The sequence below is a fragment of the Tachysurus fulvidraco genome, chromosome 24, assembly GCF_022655615.1.
Source record: "Tachysurus fulvidraco isolate hzauxx_2018 chromosome 24, HZAU_PFXX_2.0, whole genome shotgun sequence".
Lineage (NCBI taxonomy): Eukaryota > Metazoa > Chordata > Actinopteri > Siluriformes > Bagridae > Tachysurus > Tachysurus fulvidraco.
In genome coordinates this window covers 13,933,740-13,951,448 of record NC_062541.1, presented here as the reverse complement: position 1 = coordinate 13,951,448, position 17,709 = coordinate 13,933,740, and the positions used below count along the sequence as shown (strand labels likewise).

Sequence of the window (17,709 nt, the reverse complement as noted above, 5' to 3'; positions counted from 1 at the left end):
CTGCTAGTGGAAGAAAATACACCTGACAAAATGCTGTCTAATTGAGGCTCTTTTTGTCAACAAAATAGGAGATTCCTCTAAAAATACTGACTCATCTGTATGACTCATTTTTCTGAAAAAATGAGTGAGAAAATGAATCTCCAGAACATTTTCTGATGTCTATATATGGTCACTGTAGCATGAGAACCAGGCAGATTTAGAAATAACACTTATGAAGACTTCTGTACTCCTTGAGTCTCTGTGGTACTCAAAAAACACATATACATTTCCAGTAAAATTATTAAAATGAACCACAATTTTAACTTGCAATATCTTTACAGTCAGAATAACAACAGTTACAAAAAGTTCAGAGTGACTCCCTCTATTCACTGGCCGATTGGTAACAAATTATAAAGCAAACAAATAAAATAATATGAGAAAAAGCTAACATTAGCTATCTTTAGCAAGCAAGCAATTGTGCGCTATAGTATCTAGCCAATATTAACAAGCTAGCTAGTTAGTATTAGGTATATATTCTTAAACAATTTAATTGCACTTTACTCACACCAGAACTGTGTACTGGTCAGTGCGATACTATTGTATCGTATTATATTATATTGTACTGTCTGTTTTCTGTCTTGATGCACTGTGTAGTGTACTTAATTTGGTGTTGTTTTACGTAGCTCTATGTTTTATGCACCATGGTCCTGGAGGAACATTGTTTCATTTCACTGTGTACTGTACCAGCTATATATGGCAATAAGAGCTTCTTGACTTTTGGAACACTGGAACGTTTATTTGTTATTCATTTATTTGATCGTTTCAGTTCAGTTATATTCTGAGCCTCCGTAACGTTTATTATTATAATTTTTTGTTGATTATTTATCTTTTTTTTTTTTGCAGATTATTACATGAGCTTCATGAGTCGTAAGCTTTAGTCTGGTTTGAGTATTTCAGAAACATACATCATTCTGTGTAAACTCTAGAGACTGTTGTGTGTGAAAATCCCAGGAGATCAGCAGCTTATGAAATACACAACCCAGTCCATCTGGTACCAACAACCATGCTATGGATAAACTCACTGAGATCACACTTTTCCCCTATTTTGAGATCTGACATGAACATTAACTGTAGCTCTTGAGCTGTAGCTGTGTTTGATCATGCATTGTCCCCTGAGACATGATTGGCTGGGGTGTTTCTGTTAAAGTGGATGATGTACAGTGGTGTGAAAAAAGTGTTTGCCCCCTTCCTGATTTTTTTAGTTGTTTGCACATTTGTCACACTTTAATGTTTCAGATCATCAAACAAATTTAAATATTACTCAAAGATAACACATGTAAACACAACATGTAGTTTTTAAATGAAGGTTCAGTTTTGCCAGAAAACATCTTGATGACCCCCTTGAAGACTTTTGGGAAAATATTCTGTGGACTTCTGTGGAAAAGTTGCACTTTTTGGAAGGTGTGTGTCCCATTACATCTGGCGTAAAAGTAACACTTCATTTTAGAAAAAGAACATCGTACCAACAGTAAAATATGTTGGTCGTAGTGTGATGGTCTGGGGCTGTTTTGCTGCTTCAGGGCCTGGAAGACTTTCTGTGATAAACAGAACCATGAATTCTGCTGTCTACCAAAAAATCCTGAAGGACAATGTGCGGCCATCTGTTCGTGACCTCAAACTGAAGCGAACTTGGGTTCTGCAGCAGGACAATGATCCAAAACACACCAGCAAGTTCATCTCTGAATGACTGAAGAAAAACAAAATGAAGACTTTGGAACGGCCCAGTCAAAGTCCTGACCTGAATCCTATTGAGATGCCTTGGCATGACCTTAAACCCTCCAATGTGGCTGAATAACAACAATTCTGCAAAGATGAGTGGACCAAAATTCTTCCAGAGCTCTGTAACAGACTCATTGCAAGTTTGATTGCAGTTCTTGTTGCTAAGGGTGGCCACACCAGTTATTAGGTTTAGGGGGCAAACACTTTTTCCATACAGGGCCATTTGGGTTTGGATTTTGTTTTCCCTTGATAATAAAAAGCTTCATTTGAAAACTGCATGTTGTGTTTACTCATGTTATCTTTCAGTAATATTTAAATTCATTTGATGATCTGAAACATTTAAATGCGACAAACGTGCAAAAAAAAACAAACATCAGGAAGGGGCCAACACTGTATGTATGTATGTATGTATGTATGTATGTATGTATGTATGTATGTATGTATGTATGTATGTATGTATGTATGTATGTATGTTCTGTTATGACATTTTTTAATCCCAAGATATTGGGACAAAACAGTTAACCTAATATTATGTCAAATTTTCATTTAACCTGTATATAATGTCTAGGCTCTTATATACAGTAGGCTCTATATGGGCTAATAGCTGAAATTGTATATATATATAGAAAAAATATATAGAATGGGCCCAGAATAAGGAGGAATCAGAAATGCTCTACAAATCAATCAATCATTTTTTTTTTTACTTTTGAGCCAAAAGTACTTTTTTCTATCCATCAAGATATTTTAATTGGCCAGTGTGAATTATCATTCAGTACGTGTATCCTGAAATGTCAAGATATTTTAAGGATCTCTCTAAAGAAAAAAAATTTCCTTGTGTTGGCAGTGCATAAAGGTTAATATTAGAATACAAATATACATGAAAACACTTTTTAGGGAAAGCAAGACTTAAAATCTATAATTACTTAGTCAAGCTCAAGGGAGTTACAACCTTTCGACATTAACTACATCACGAAACATTGACACAGGAAACACCACAGTGATGGATTATACCATTATGTTACTGTCCATTACTGAGCTTTACTACAGCTGGCTGAGCGCTTAATCACACAAATTGTAGCCTGTATCTTGTTTCTGCCTTCTGGATTATATGTATGTTTCATAATGTGCTGGTATTTGTTCCATCTGTTTGAGTTACTTCTGAACTTTGGCACACTTTAATAAACACTCTGCAGTTATATACTTATTATACTGCATTAATTAATGTTTATCCTATGTGATACATGATACTATGGATATCAGGTAAATATGTTCTGTCTGCTGATATCTTGGCAAGGGTTTTTTTGGCCAAGATGTTCGCACATAAATAGATAGTGCTTTTGTAAACCTTGAAAATGTCATTTCTTTAAAATAACCCCAAATCCGGTGCTATAAACTAGTTTCTGTATTGTTTTCCTGTTTATAACATGACACAGTGCCATATTTCTCCTTCCTAAATTTAAGCTCTAGATGTTGCCTCTTAAACAGTGCACACAAATCGAAACACATTCTCAATTTCCTCAAATTGGTCTGTGCTGCCTGAGTGCAGAGCTACGAAATCCCACTGCTGCTGCATCAGGCACATTCGCTGTGCAGAAGGGGGTGGTTACTGAAAAACAATCCCTATGAAAATGCAGGCTAGAGCTCCCAGATATCCTCGTGTTAGTAGCCGAGAGGAAAGGAAAGGAGGATAGAGTATAAAGGAGGGATAAGAAGGATAAAGAGATGATCATAAATGAGAGGAGGGAGTACAGGGGGAAGAGAGAAGCAGTCTATGAGATGACACTTCTATGGGATCATTCCATGGGGAGTCAGACACAGACCGTTCATCTCCCTGGATATGTAGCATGTCACAAAGACCTATGCAAAGTAAAGCATAAATCATCCGGGGATAGAAAAAGCAGTTTGCTGCAAAGCTGTATATTAATGCGGCTTTCCATTACACAAATAAAGCTGCACTCTGTATGTGCAATGCTGTAAAACTTCTGAGTGTACATAATGCAGCAATGAGCTTAACAGCAGTCATAAAGAGACCACTGATAAAGATGTGTTACTGATCTCTAGCTGGACTTGAGACATAATGTGTTAACTGCAATACACCAGCTCTGTGCTCATAAAACTTGTCCACAACATCCCTGATATTGGGCAGAGATGAAAGCGGTCCTGCTCAGTGCAAACAAACAAACTCACTAATTCAGTGCACATCTGAGTAATCAAATGCATGTAGTTTCATCTATAATGCTGTGACGCTGATTGATCCACTCACTGGCACTGGGGAAATATGATTAGCTGACTGATTGACTTCGGAGCACTGGGGCTATGTTGAATGTCTATCCTTTCACCTACCCTTAGAGAGAGGGAAGGAAAGTGCAACACAGGTCATCAGAATCAGCTCATTTGGCTCTGACAGTTCCTCAATCTTATCAATCAAGTTCATTACTGGTCTCGACAACAGACACGCACAATGTTTCTAATTCAGCTTAGGCTGTTAAATATTGTTTGTATTTGTCAGTAAACAATTTATTGCTCCTATTCCCTAATCTACTAGCCTAATTTACGCTACTGCATCCTTAACCTGGCTATTATTACAGACTGACGCACGTTATTCATGTTACTGCCAGTCCCAGTTCTGCCACAGTCTTAGCCCAGCTCCTGCCCTTCTTCAAATTAAATTGGAAGTACTGAACATAAAGCTGTTACATGCTTTAAATTTACTTATCTTTCATGAACAATTTAAATGAACAAATTTACAAATAAAATGTGCCCTTTTCACACAAAAGCTACCGATCTGAGAAGGTGTGGTTATTTCCTCTAGGAATTGTAAAGCCAGCTACTACATCTTTTTAAACATCTTTAAACATTAAGAGCATTAAGTTGCCATTTTATTTGTTGCCCTACTGAACTATACCTTGAGTATCCAGCATGCACTGCTCAATAAATGATGGAGGACAAAAAATAGGCACAGGCCAAACACTTAGACTGTTATTCCACAAGGTAAATAGAATACATGCTGGAAACACACGTTTTGGATGAATTCTGATTATTAACAGCTTTGGTCCTGTATATCGTTCACTGGTTAGTTAAATGAATTTGTTTTAAAAATCGTCTCCAAATAATTGAAAATAAAGGAATTTTAAGCATAATATGCCATGGACTAAAATAGTTATAAAACATGCTTGGCTTTGTAAGTTGCAGATTTTTAAATATTTGGCATTTTTATTAAAAAAAAAAAAAAAAAAAAAAAAAAGCAGACAGTATTTTAATGACAGATTGGTGTGATGTGGCCTCACGCGTGATAGAGAGCTGGGACCACCCTAAAGTTTATGACAAACAGTGCATGAATGCTCCATGAATTTCTCCTCATTATTTACATTTACAAGTATGTAACACCCTTATCCAGAGCAGCATACAGTACAGAGGTGCTTAGAAATCTCTACACAATGAATACATCAACATCAGGATTAAATAATTAATTTTTTTATCACAACAATAAGATGTTTCAATCTGCCCCCTTGCAAAAAAAGCTAGAAAACATGAAACCATGCCCATAGTGTTTACTTTATTGTAGATGTGTTCTGCAAATCCATATCTTAACACATTCACTAGGAGAGAATTTGCAAGTTCTAAAGCCTTTTAACCTACAAGCAGGAACAGCCTAGTTCGACACATGCATTTCTTACAAACCTCCAAACTCCATCTAAACATGTGACGCCTGTTTGTTCACCAGACTTTGCAATATACAGTTTACAAAACACATCCGGATATATTAGAGCCCATTAACCGTTCTTTATAGGTGGATTATTTAATTTGCTCTGATGTACTATCTATATCAGAAGACACTTTGGATTCTCACGTTTCAGTTTCATGGTTTCTATTTTTAATATAAAAATCACATATTCTCTAGTAGTGACAGTAATACACCAACAAGGTGATAAAATGACCACAGGCTATGATTATGTTTTAGATTTTCCACCAGACAACAATAGATGACGGACTTTGGCTCACAGCGTGTTATTACGTCCCGACAGGTTTTATATTACAGACTTGTATAGCCCTAAATCTCAACTCCAATTAAATCTCTCCCACTGTGATTAGGGAGGTGTAAATTCAGCCTACGATACACAACTACGATTTTTTTTTTAAAATTCTAAGCCCAAAAGCAAAACTATAACTTTTAGATTGCAAGTGCCAAAAAATGTTCTATGTTCTTTTGCTTATGACGTCTGTTTAGTGCAGCTATTGAGCACGGATCTGAAAGTAAATACAACCAGAGCTCTCTTCCTGCACATGAATTAAGCTTTGTTATAAATCACAATGTCTGTGGTGAGTCACTGCATAAAATCCTTCTTAATCTCAGTCCCTGACACTGACCGAAGCATTTGCAAATCCCATGAAAAACAATAGGTCTAGGTTAATCAGAAAGCATTAAAGGCATAAAAGGGGTTATGCGCACATCGACTGCAGACCAACCTTTTAAATTATGCAGTAGGAGGGTGTTTATTATTCGGCCACCATTTCCACAACATAGCAGCAATTCTGCTACTTATATCAAATATACCTCATCCATTGTGACTCATCCTATCAGATGCATAGCAAATGAAATAAATAACAAAAAATAAACTTCAAGCATATTTTTTTAAACATGGTTGAAATCCTACTTTGTGCTTTCTCTTAAAACTGCCCATGATGCGCGTTTCCAGCGTGAAGCTTTCCACACAATAACAGCAGTAACAAATTACATTTTCTAACTAGGTTATGAGATGTCCAACATCCACACAACCCTTCTCTTGAGATCTTGATAGGATCAGTTGAATCTCAAATCACAGCCTTCTGCCAACATCACAGATAGAGAGATCCCCACTCTCCAGCAATGAGGCCATAGCACAGCGAGAGGAGGTGCAGCATGAAGAGGCAGTGCAGCACTGCGCACAGTTACATAACCACACAAGCCTTTAGCCCAATAAGGATATGAAAACCATCTCCAGTGTTTATGAATGAAGATGAAATAAGTAACGAATCCCTCTGTGTACACCATAAGATGCAGTACCTTTGTGAAATATGTTGTTCAGCTCTTGAGAGAAACCAGACACCCAGACACACACATCGCAAGGTCCCAATTCACTTCTGAAGACAAGGGACTCAATTCCCATGATTTTTTTTTCTTTTTCTTTTTTAAAATTGCTACTAAAGTAATGCTAGTGCTATCTCAAAGTCTTACAATGACAGCTCATGATGTGAAACAGATGAACAGAATGTTTACCAAAGTCACCTCAGGATCCCTCATGAGGGATTCCAGGACAACGGCCACCGGCAAGAAAGAAGCTGAGGGAGCCGTTCTGGCACTCACCTGCTTGTGATGCTCTATTCCCATGCTCAATGTGTTGATGAGGATAGCGATCATAATCCCACGGTTAAAGTACTTGCTATCCACTATGCGTTTCATCCTGTCTCTGAAGTTGTCCCAGTAGCGCATCAACCGGTTGCGCTCCTCAAGCTTCTTGTGGTGACGCAAGTGTCCGAGTTTAAACCTTGCACGGCGGGAAAACTCATGCACCACCTCGCCTTCAGACTGGGAGCATTCAGAGTCAGCTAAGTCCAGATCAATGTTCTCCAGAGCCTGGGCACAGTATGGACACCCGAGAACCTCAAAGAGCAGGGACGTTGGCTCTACCCCGGCCATCTGCAGCATTAAGCGCCTGTGACCTGAAGGAGAAAAGTCTCATAAATCTCAGTAAGATATATCTAGGGTCATTAGCAATAAACATTTGTCATGCTATAAAAATCCTGTTTAGAAGCACTCAGAAGAATTTCTGCTTTTTTCCCCTCATGTATGAATAGTATGTACTCTTCCAGCAGATACCAACATGTGTGCAATACATTTTCTATTACAGAGTCCGTGAGGTCCCTTGGGTTTGGACCAAAAATGTACTTAATTTTGGATGAATGACAACATCATCAACTTTAGGCCTGTTTTTCGGTTCATAGGTGTCAATTAATCCAATAAAACAAGTAGGAGCAGGTATGCACACGAGGGAAGATTGGCAGTCATAAACAGATGAGCTTTGATGGAGAACACAACCCTGCCTGTAATGTTCTATTCCTGTTCCTGCCCCTCTGTTTAATGCCATTCATTTAATGGCCTCATATGAAGAGTACAATCAAAGTGCACGCAACCTTTGGGTTGAAGTAAAGCTGAGTCAAGTCATAAACAGAAGTTACTGTGGATAACACTTCCCTACATTTAAAGTTAAAGACATGCTTCCGAGAGGTGGAGTTTGAAATTGTGTCTGAACTGAAATAAATTCTGTTTCGAGTCCAGTAAACAAATTCTTTGCAAGGAATTTTATGTACGACTTTATCACGGGAACGAGTGTGTTGAATAATACTACGTCAAAGCAATCTAAATATTTATAAAAAGTGTAATACCTTGTATTGTTGAGTATGCAGCTTGGAATCACTTTATCATGCTGAGGAATGAACTGGCCCATAAAAATCATTAAAGCTTAAGGTCAGGCAGCACAGGCAAAAGTGATGATTTTGCTTGCAGTTGTTAATCTGCAGGCTTTTGGATTCTTTCCATTTAACATTTTCACATTGTGTGAAAGAAAATGCAATTTATTGCACTCTATATAACACTTTAAAGTTTATACTTTTATCCCAACTCAATGAACTGCACTCATTTTGTTGGACTTTCCATTTTACAGTGTGTATATATACTGTATACTGTATATCCTATGCATATGTGGTTCTTCTCCAAACTGTTGCTACAAAAATGGTAGCAGACATTTGTCTAGAATGTCTCTGTATGCTGTAGCTTTATAATTTCTCTTCACTGGAACTCTAACGCTGTTCCATCACGACAATGACCATGTACACAAAGCACAGAGCTCCATGAAGACACGGTGTGAGAAGGTTGGAGCGGAAGATCTCGAATGTCCTGCACTGAACCCTGACTCTGACTCAACCCCACTGAACACCGACTGAACCCCAGACCTCCTCACTCTTACACCATCAGTGTCTGATCTCATTAATGCTCTTGTAGCTGAATGAACACAAATCCACACAGACACTCCAACATCTAGTGGAAAGTCTTCACCGAACAGAACAGAAGAATGGAGCTCATTATCACAGGGAATAATTCACGAATTGGATGTTTGAAAAGCACATGTGAATCTTTTGGCCATTAAGTGTATATATTTGTATAGATATTTTCTTAGACTTGATTATTTATGTAAGATTCAGTAAAATCCCTGGTAGTGTATTTGTTATATTTGTCTTAAGTTATATTTGTTCTCAAAATCATCTATTTTTTATTCATTTTTTCCAGCTTCCTCAGCTGAAGAATATTATTAGAACCTTATTATTTCCATTTTGTTTAAAGCTTTGAAATAGAAAGTTACTTTATATTTGCGCACAAATATCACCACCTTTTGTGTAATTATGTAAATTTGTGAAAGTGTTATCAAAATAAAAGGAAAAATTAATGCATAGTTTTTAATTAAAAGTCTGGTACTCGGCCTAAAGTAATATCCGTTGAGAAGCCTGTTATCTACAGTGTCTGATGCCTTACTTTGGATAATGATTAACATTGGAAGCATGAGTTTTCTGTCATAGCTATAAAATGCTTCGTGACAGACTCTGTGACTAGGTGTACTGCATGCTCATGCAGAGCAGTGTAACATGGTGCAGGCTGCTGTGGAGTGAGCAAAAATGAGCTCTTACTGTGCTCTCCTGTCAGATGCTGTATCTTTTCAAAAGGATCCACGATGTCTGCAGTGCTGTTGTTGGCCTCGAGTCTACCTTTGGCTGTGACGTTGCTGCCTGTATAGCTGCAGATGAAGGAGGGCAAAATGGTAGGATAGTTCATGCCCCCATTAAATCTCCCCAGAGGAGTCACTCCAGCTGTGGTGCCTGTGCAAATCTGTGGGGCCTCGTGAAAGTCACCTTGAAAGATGCTGTGCACTGACTGGTGTCCTGGTGATAGATCCAACCCAGGAGGTGACTGCGAGGGCACCGTCAGTTGTACTCCTGATGTGATAAACCTCATCTCCAGAACATCAGTGCTTTCTGCTATCGCCTGGGGGCTTGGGCTGCCATTACTAAGGTGACAGTGGTGGTGCTGGTGGTGCTGGACAAGGTTGTGGACGGAGCGTGCCCAGTGCCCACCACTCTTCTGTCTGCCATGCCCATTGGCCCCTCCACCCCCTGGCAAGCCGCCACTGTTGGGGTTGACCTTCTTCCTACGCTTGCTCTGCCAGCCATGGTAGAGCCGGTATGCACGACGCTTCACTTTGCGGTACAAGTGGCTAATGTACCTGAGCAACTCCTCATAACAGCTGCCGGGCTCTGAGTAGCTGGCTAGTGTGCTATCGTTGGACATGTAGCGTGCACGCTGCTCCTGCATTAGTTGGTTCTCTCGCTGCTTAGTTTCCGAGAACTGGGTTGCGATCACAACCAGGCACAAATTGATCATGAAGAAAGATCCCACCTGGAGAATGCACAACATATCAGCTTTCTTTGCCTTGAAATAGACTGTACACAAAGTAGCTCATCTAAAAAAAAAAAAAGAAGTTAACTTACTATAATAAGCAATATAAAATATATAAAATTGTAAAAGGAATGGGCATCCATAACATAATACATGATGTCTACCCATCCCTCCAAAGTGATAACCTGTGAAGAAAAGAAACAGAAAACAGTCAGTGCTTAACTTCCATGAGCAAGATCATATGGGGTTTGCTGATAGAAAAACTAAAACATAATAACAAAGTCAACCACTTCTTATAGACAGGTTTCACATCCTGCAGCCTCGGGAGCACGTTTTTTTCTTCAGCTAATAAAAAACCTTCGCCTGACACATCCTGTTTCTCTGGAAACTTTGTGCATCAACAAACAACAAAGTTGCTTTGCTACAACACATTTTCTAAGCCTTTAAATTCCTTTCTGATGAGAATATAACCTCAAGGACGCCTGTCCTGAGGTCTTTGACCCTACCTTTCACAGTGAATACTACAGTGTTGTGGATCATGGCATGTTGCATCTATAAACTTACCATTATATGGGACAGCACTCCTGGGTGTTCTCCATTTATGTCATTTAATACAGTGTGCTAATAATGCCGTTATAATAGACCACTTTCCAGGGAATGAATGCTTTTTAAGTGTATAGCAGCTTTTCAGACAAGATATGAATCAAGCTAATTTTTAAAGGCTGACAGCTATGGTCTAACATTATGTAAGATATGAATATAGACAAGATTTCATTGTATTAGTGTGGCCTACAGTACGCTATTATCTGTGGGACACTTCTCAGCTGGTTAGTTATCTGTTGCTTGTGCTCTTCTCTCTGGAGATCTGGTGTATGACAAAAGGTCCTGTCATGCTGCCATGTTTACACAGTGGCAGTCCCTCCTGCTCTATTATAGAACGCCATGTTTTACTGGTAACCCTGTCAATATAGCGGACCAGTAACTGAACGAGAAACCCAAATTAATGAGAGTGACCTGCAGGTGTCAGACACTCATTAAGAAAGAACAGATCGCACCGTAGGAACGCCTTGCCTGATTCACACACCCATCCGCGAGCAAGGCTATGTCCATTCAATCTTCTTCAAGATTAAAGCTTGCTCAAGACACTGTTTGAGACATGAGCCAAGGGTAAGCAGGCCAGATTGAAATTATGATGAATCTATATTTCAGTAGATGTATTGCATTTTTATGGCATTCTGGGAAGAATTTCAATCCCCTACACACAGATGGCCAAAAATCTTAGTGATTAAAAAAAGGAGGGTAATCATTGTTGGAGCCAGACAATGATGACTACAATTTTTTTGAGCGCAAAATTTGTTTTCTGAAGGAACAGCCATCTACTAAAAAAAAAAAAAAAACAGCTGCCCTGTAATCAGTATCCACTTACCTGGAAAATAGCAATCCAAGCATATCCAATATTGTCAAAATTCACAGCCCCTTTGTGAGGGTTGAGCTCCCCGGGCTGACACACACTGTAGTACTGGTTCCAGTTCACACAACCGTTCTTGATATCAGGCCCAGACAAGGTGTGTCCAAGGGATGCATTTAGATCGCACTCCATCTCACCCTCCTTGTAATGGGGCACGTCGGTGCACTTGAGCATGCCGTTAATTATAGTGGAGCAGATAAATGGGCTCTCCTCCCCGTCCTCATGCATGTAATATGGACTCATGAAGGACAGATTATACAGACTGTTGAGAGAATAAAGTGAATTTCCTTAATCATTCATTACATAAATATGAAAGAGCCAAACAAGAACAGAGAGACATAAAATGGATCACATCATAATAAGTAGCTTTAGAAGAGAACAGGAGGTTACATGAGTCTGTTACCAAGTCTCCCCAGCAGCCCCTTACAGATCAAATAGCTATTTCAAAAGCTCTGAATCAGCTTTTGGGGATAAACAGAGCTGACAAAGCATGAAGAATGTGCTAATTTGTTCCATTACATCAAAACCTGCTCTTGCAGGAAGTACATTTGTATTTGTATATACAGTATATTAGAGATATATATGCATGTTCTTTGCTCAATAATGAATGCTCAACAATGAATTCTGGCATTGCTGATGGCAAGAGCTTACTGTCACTTTGGATCACATCTGAAACTCACTCCTGGAAAGACTAGAACAGAGCAGAAAAGAAAGCAAGGAGAAAACAAATAATGAACCTACTCCTTCGCGTTGTTGTCCAGGAAACACCTGTTCCTTAAAAGACCAGCCCAAAGCTGCACCCCGACAATGCCGAATATAAAGAACACAAAAAAGCACAGCAGGAGGACATTGCCTAACATAGGCAGAGTATCTAGGAGCAGAGTCACCAGTATCCTCATACCTGTACAGACACAGGAACAGACAGAGACAGAGAGACATCACGTCAAGTCATTTTATATCAAACTTTTAAACAGGGACATTTTATTTGTCAAAGAATAGCTGTACTTTGACACTTGCTATTTGACAATAGCTGTACTTTGTCATACTGTATCATCTCAGTTCAACCAAGTTTATTTCTGACTTGCTTGGTGAATATAATCGAACACACGGACACTTAAAGACATTCTGCAGGGTTTAGGTTGTGGAGAGGAATATATTCTAAATACTGTAGATGTTGCACAATATTCAATGGCAAATGTCTACACATCCAAAAAGCTTAAGTTTACACACAGGTTATAATGCTTAATAGATCTTTGTGCCTAACTAACCACACTGTAATAAGACCACAGTGCCTGTCTGACTATGGGAGTCAGAGCTTTGGATCTCAAACATACAAGAAATATAATGCACCCCTAATAAACACCACCATCAAACCATGCTTGAAGGCTGAAACCAGTACTAATAAAGTAATAAAACATCCAACAGAAAAAAAATACTTGATTTAGTCCATAAAGAAATAAATACACTGCACCCAATTGTCATGATCAAACAAGTACAACTTGATGATGCTTCTGCCAATAAGTGTTGTTCCTCTCTAAACTATAAAAGAAAGATTATTTGTTGATCTTGTTTGAAGGAATTACAAAATCTAATAAGTTTATCTGCCGGTTACACTGCCTTAATGTTTGTATATAAATTTGATAAAGATTTAACTATTCATGCTTGGGATAAAGCAGCAAAGAGAATCTTGGTAAAACGGACACGCAGACTTCGTATCCAATCTTAAAAAAGACCTGATATCAAACTGTGTATTTAGTTTCCTTTCTCCTCTAATTCCCTTTAAAATAGTACCAGATATGTGCAATGTGATGGATTGATAGTTTCATAACAATAATATTACTACATTTCATGTTCACACTCCCTGATAAAATTAGGCTCATGTGTAATTTGGCCTTTGAGTTTCTCACACTCCAAAGTTTTGCCAATGATGAGACAGTTTTATGTAAATTCAATTGTTTTACTATCGCTGTTAGTTTTTACCCCCTAACTGACAAACTAATAAGTTTCTGCTATCTTCGTTAGCGAACACATTGCTTATTATAGCTAATGCCTTGTCTGTTGTAAGGGGGGGGGGGGGTTAGGATGGTTCGCCTTCGTTAGTAAACACATATAGGAAATTGAACCAATGTGGTATATAATTGGTTCGGTCGAAATATATCAGTCAGTTGTATTTGGTTAGTATTTTTAGGTGAAGTTTTGCACTTGTCCATTCATATTACAATAGGCTGACAGTAATTGTGTACATCAACAAATCTGCAATGTATGACATGTAGCGGGATGTTTAAAGACGCACCACCTTTATTTAGAGTTTGCACTGAGAGAATGTTTCAGTAAATTAGCATCATGTTCATGATATACCACTAAGTTAGACTTGTAACTGCATTAAAAATAAAGGCTGTTATTATTGTCCTTTTGTACCGATTTTACAAGTGAAGAAAAACTGATAAGCAGAGAAATGTCATGAATACCGGTCATGAAAGTGCACAAAGCATGTAAGTCCTGGAAATTTAATGACAAAACATTTGAGATGCTTCATGTATTTCTTCATGTAGAACTGATGATTCCCTGCTACACATGAAAAAACATGCTTTGTATACAAAGCTAAAATGAACCTTTCCTGTCTGAAACTGCTTTTGCGAAGCGCCTGAGAGACGTCAGTAAGGCAAACGAGTGACAATATCAGGGGTCATAAATCAATACATGCTTCTTGTTCTACAAACTATCATTGTATCTTTAGTGAAAGAAAAGTTTAATGGAAGAGATGTTAGAAATGTCAGCGCCGGAAAGTTATCGGATACACCTTTTTAACTCGGCAAACTCGTACTATCCTTGGAACGCTTGGAATTTTTATATGAATCTCATTTCCTGATTTAACCTAATAGAAATAGCAAAAGTACAACAGGAAGATTTGTAAAGGAAATAAATGAATATCTGAATTGTGGGGCATATCTAATACTTTTAAGTCTGGGTGTGTGTGTGAATGTGAGAGTATATATGGCTGCTGTAATCTCAATGAATTACATTAAGAGGAGAGGGCCTTAAATGGACATGCTTGAGAGGAAGAAGGAACATCCGCTGTGTGGCCTGTCCATGCCTCCCACATAAGACAGCACAGAGCTGTCTGAGAGGAGGCCACGGCACAGCATGGCCGGGGTAATGAGCTCCCTGGAGGAGTGTTTGGTCACATAGTGGAGAAAAATGAGAAGGCCAGCACAAGCATATATACACACACACTAATGCTGACAGAGCAATACTGTACGTCGTCTGGCGAAAAGAGGGACATCTTGATTCAAATTCACCACAAAAGACTACAGGTATGAACAGCTAGGGTCAAGATATTTTATACACACACAACCACACACACACACACACACAACCACACAGACACACTTTTCTCAAGTGCTAAAATCACTTATGAGTCCACCTTAGACAGATAAATCACATCACTATCATTACAGTGGAATCATTAATGCTGAAGCAGCAGGAAGAGGCTTAACTTAGCACTAAATTTACAACCTGCTTCACAGTGCATATGTGCTAAAAAAAAATGGAAACAAACCCATCTGTTCTCTAACACATAGGTTTGTAACACAAATGCATGACGAGTTTCAGGATCTGTGCTTGCTTACAGCTTAACCCTTTAAAGACTCAGCTTATTGTTTAGTTGAAAAGATAAACTTAGAACTTAAAAGACAAAATATTCAGTAAATACAGCAAAACCAATACAAAAGATAACAAGTGATAGAATTCTGTAAACAGACTTTTGGACTAAAATGTTGTTTGTTATAGTGATTCCTTGGCCTTAAAGGGAATTTTAGAATCTAATTTTATTATTATAATGTAATTATTTTCAAATCATGTACATGTATAGCAATAAAATCTTGTCTGAACTTACTCTTGTGTCCTGATGTCTATAACATGCCAGCGTTTCTAGCTGTGGCTGTTATAGTTATTCTCACAAGGCTGTTATATCTATTCTCACAAGGCTGGTTATAGCTATTCTCACAAGGCTGTTATAGTTATTCTCACAAGGCTGTTATATCTATTCTCACAAGGCTGTTATATCTATTCTCACAAGGCTGTTATAGTTATTCTCACAAGGCTGTTATATCTATTCTCACAAGGCTGTTATATCTATTCTCACAGGGCTGTTATATCTATTCTCACAAGGCTGTTATATCTATTCTCACAAGGCTGGTTATAGTTATTCTCACAAGGCTGTTATAGCTATTCTCACAAGGCTGTTATATCTATTCTCACAAGGCTGTTATAGCTATTCTCACAAGGCTATTATAGCTATTCTCACAAGGCTGTTATAGCTATTCTCACAAGGCTGTTATATTCTCTATCCATCTGCTGCTTATGGGTTTGTAAATAACATAAATAATTGCATTACTCCAATCTGTTTCCTATCAATACCCATAATATTACAAATACAAAAAGTAACCTTTGTGTGTTATCACAAAGAAACAGCACAGCTGGAATGATTGAAGGCTGTGATGTTATTCGTGATAACAAATTCACTCTTACGATACATGCTGTGGTATTACTTAAATACACTCACAGGCTAGAACACATGTAGCATGTTCCTTTCCTCACTCCTGGTACTTTCTGGAAGTTTTTGTGAACATTAACTAAAGCTCTTGACCTGATTTTATTTTCGCACCTCTGCCACATTATTGGCTGATTGGATAATTGCATGAATTAGCAGGAGTCGAGGTATTCCTATTAAAGTGGCACTGAGTTTAAACCACACAAACGTGGTCTTTCTCACATTGCCTTCTCATGTATTTGTGAAAACGGTTTGTCTCCATATATATCACATAACTTTTCAGTTGATCATATTTCATACTATCTAGCATAACTTACTGCTTACTAGACGATGAGTTTACTTACTAGGGACTCTGTTGATGGCTCGTAGAGGCCTGAGTACACGCACAGTCCGGATGGCTGACAGGCTGGCATTGTGCCCATCCAGTGAGTACTCCATCATCCTTCAGAGAGACAGAACACATTCAGGTTCAATAAACAGAGGCAGAAACCCCATTTACACCATCGAACCTGTTTTTCAGCAACAAACACTTCTGAGAAGCGGTAGCTTAGTGGTAATTGTACAGAAGTTTGGATCCCAGCACCACCAACCTGCACTGCTGGGGTCCCTGAGCAATGCCTTTAACACCCAATTGTTTAGTTGTGTAATAAATATATTTAGTCCTGGACTGAGAAATTGGTTACATTCAGTCTCATGTTCTAAATTTGCTATTGCATTTACAGACTAATTATAAAGTGAGTTTATAATTTAAATCCATTCCATGTTATTGTATTTAAATGAATTTAATTTAGTCTATGTATTGTTTAAATTAAATTAAATTAAATTAAATTAAATTAAATTAAATTAAATTAAATTAAATTAAATTAAATTAAATTAAATTAATCAAGATTCAAGACTTGAGGAAATTCTTTGCCATGAAATAATATGGTGAATGCAGTATAGCTCTGTATGTGTGTAAAACCTGTGTAAACAATAATGTCCAGAACAAGAAAGAAATCTAAGACATTAAAGACATAACATCAGTTCTACAGTATGTCAATGTGTCATTTGGGTGCATTTGGAGAGCTATACACATACTGTGTGACTTTATATGTGATCAAATACAGCTGTTGAGTGAACAAGTACACCATGAATGTATACCGTGCGGAAAGCCAGCCCCACCTGTTTGAGACCTTACTTGTGATTTGGTTTAGTCCATTAAGGTTCAATTATCAACTTTCTGTGTATAGTAGACAAGGATAGATGAAAAGCAGACAGGTGGTGCAAAGAATAGATGAGAAAAAATATGTGAAATTTTCTGTTCTAAATCTCCTTGTGATTATAATTAACAATAGGGACAACATTGCTCCAGAAAACACATATTCATTGTTACGGAGAGAAGATCGAAGGATGTCTGTATTTGTATCTGTATTTGTTTTGTGCTCCAAACATCTGGGAACTGGAGAA

At 38.0% G+C, this 17,709-nt stretch overlaps 1 protein-coding gene across 4 annotated transcripts in view; it reads right to left on the bottom strand.

Moving 5' to 3' along the window:
• The window catches only part of cacna1ha (calcium channel, voltage-dependent, T type, alpha 1H subunit a), an 80,402-nt gene that overhangs the window by 19,502 nt on the left and 43,191 nt on the right, over nucleotides 1–17,709 (bottom strand). For all 4 annotated transcript variants that reach the window (XM_047808055.1, XM_047808057.1, XM_047808056.1 and 1 more), the window contains exons 5-10: nucleotides 16,608–16,705; nucleotides 12,453–12,612; nucleotides 11,670–11,973; nucleotides 10,336–10,428; nucleotides 9,478–10,243; nucleotides 7,103–7,458 (exon numbers count right to left, since the gene is read on the bottom strand). In XM_047808055.1, the coding sequence (XP_047664011.1) occupies nucleotides 7,103–7,458; nucleotides 9,478–10,243; nucleotides 10,336–10,428; nucleotides 11,670–11,973; nucleotides 12,453–12,612; nucleotides 16,608–16,705 (1,777 nt within the window). The remainder of the gene's footprint in view (nucleotides 1–7,102; nucleotides 7,459–9,477; nucleotides 10,244–10,335; nucleotides 10,429–11,669; nucleotides 11,974–12,452; nucleotides 12,613–16,607; nucleotides 16,706–17,709) is intronic.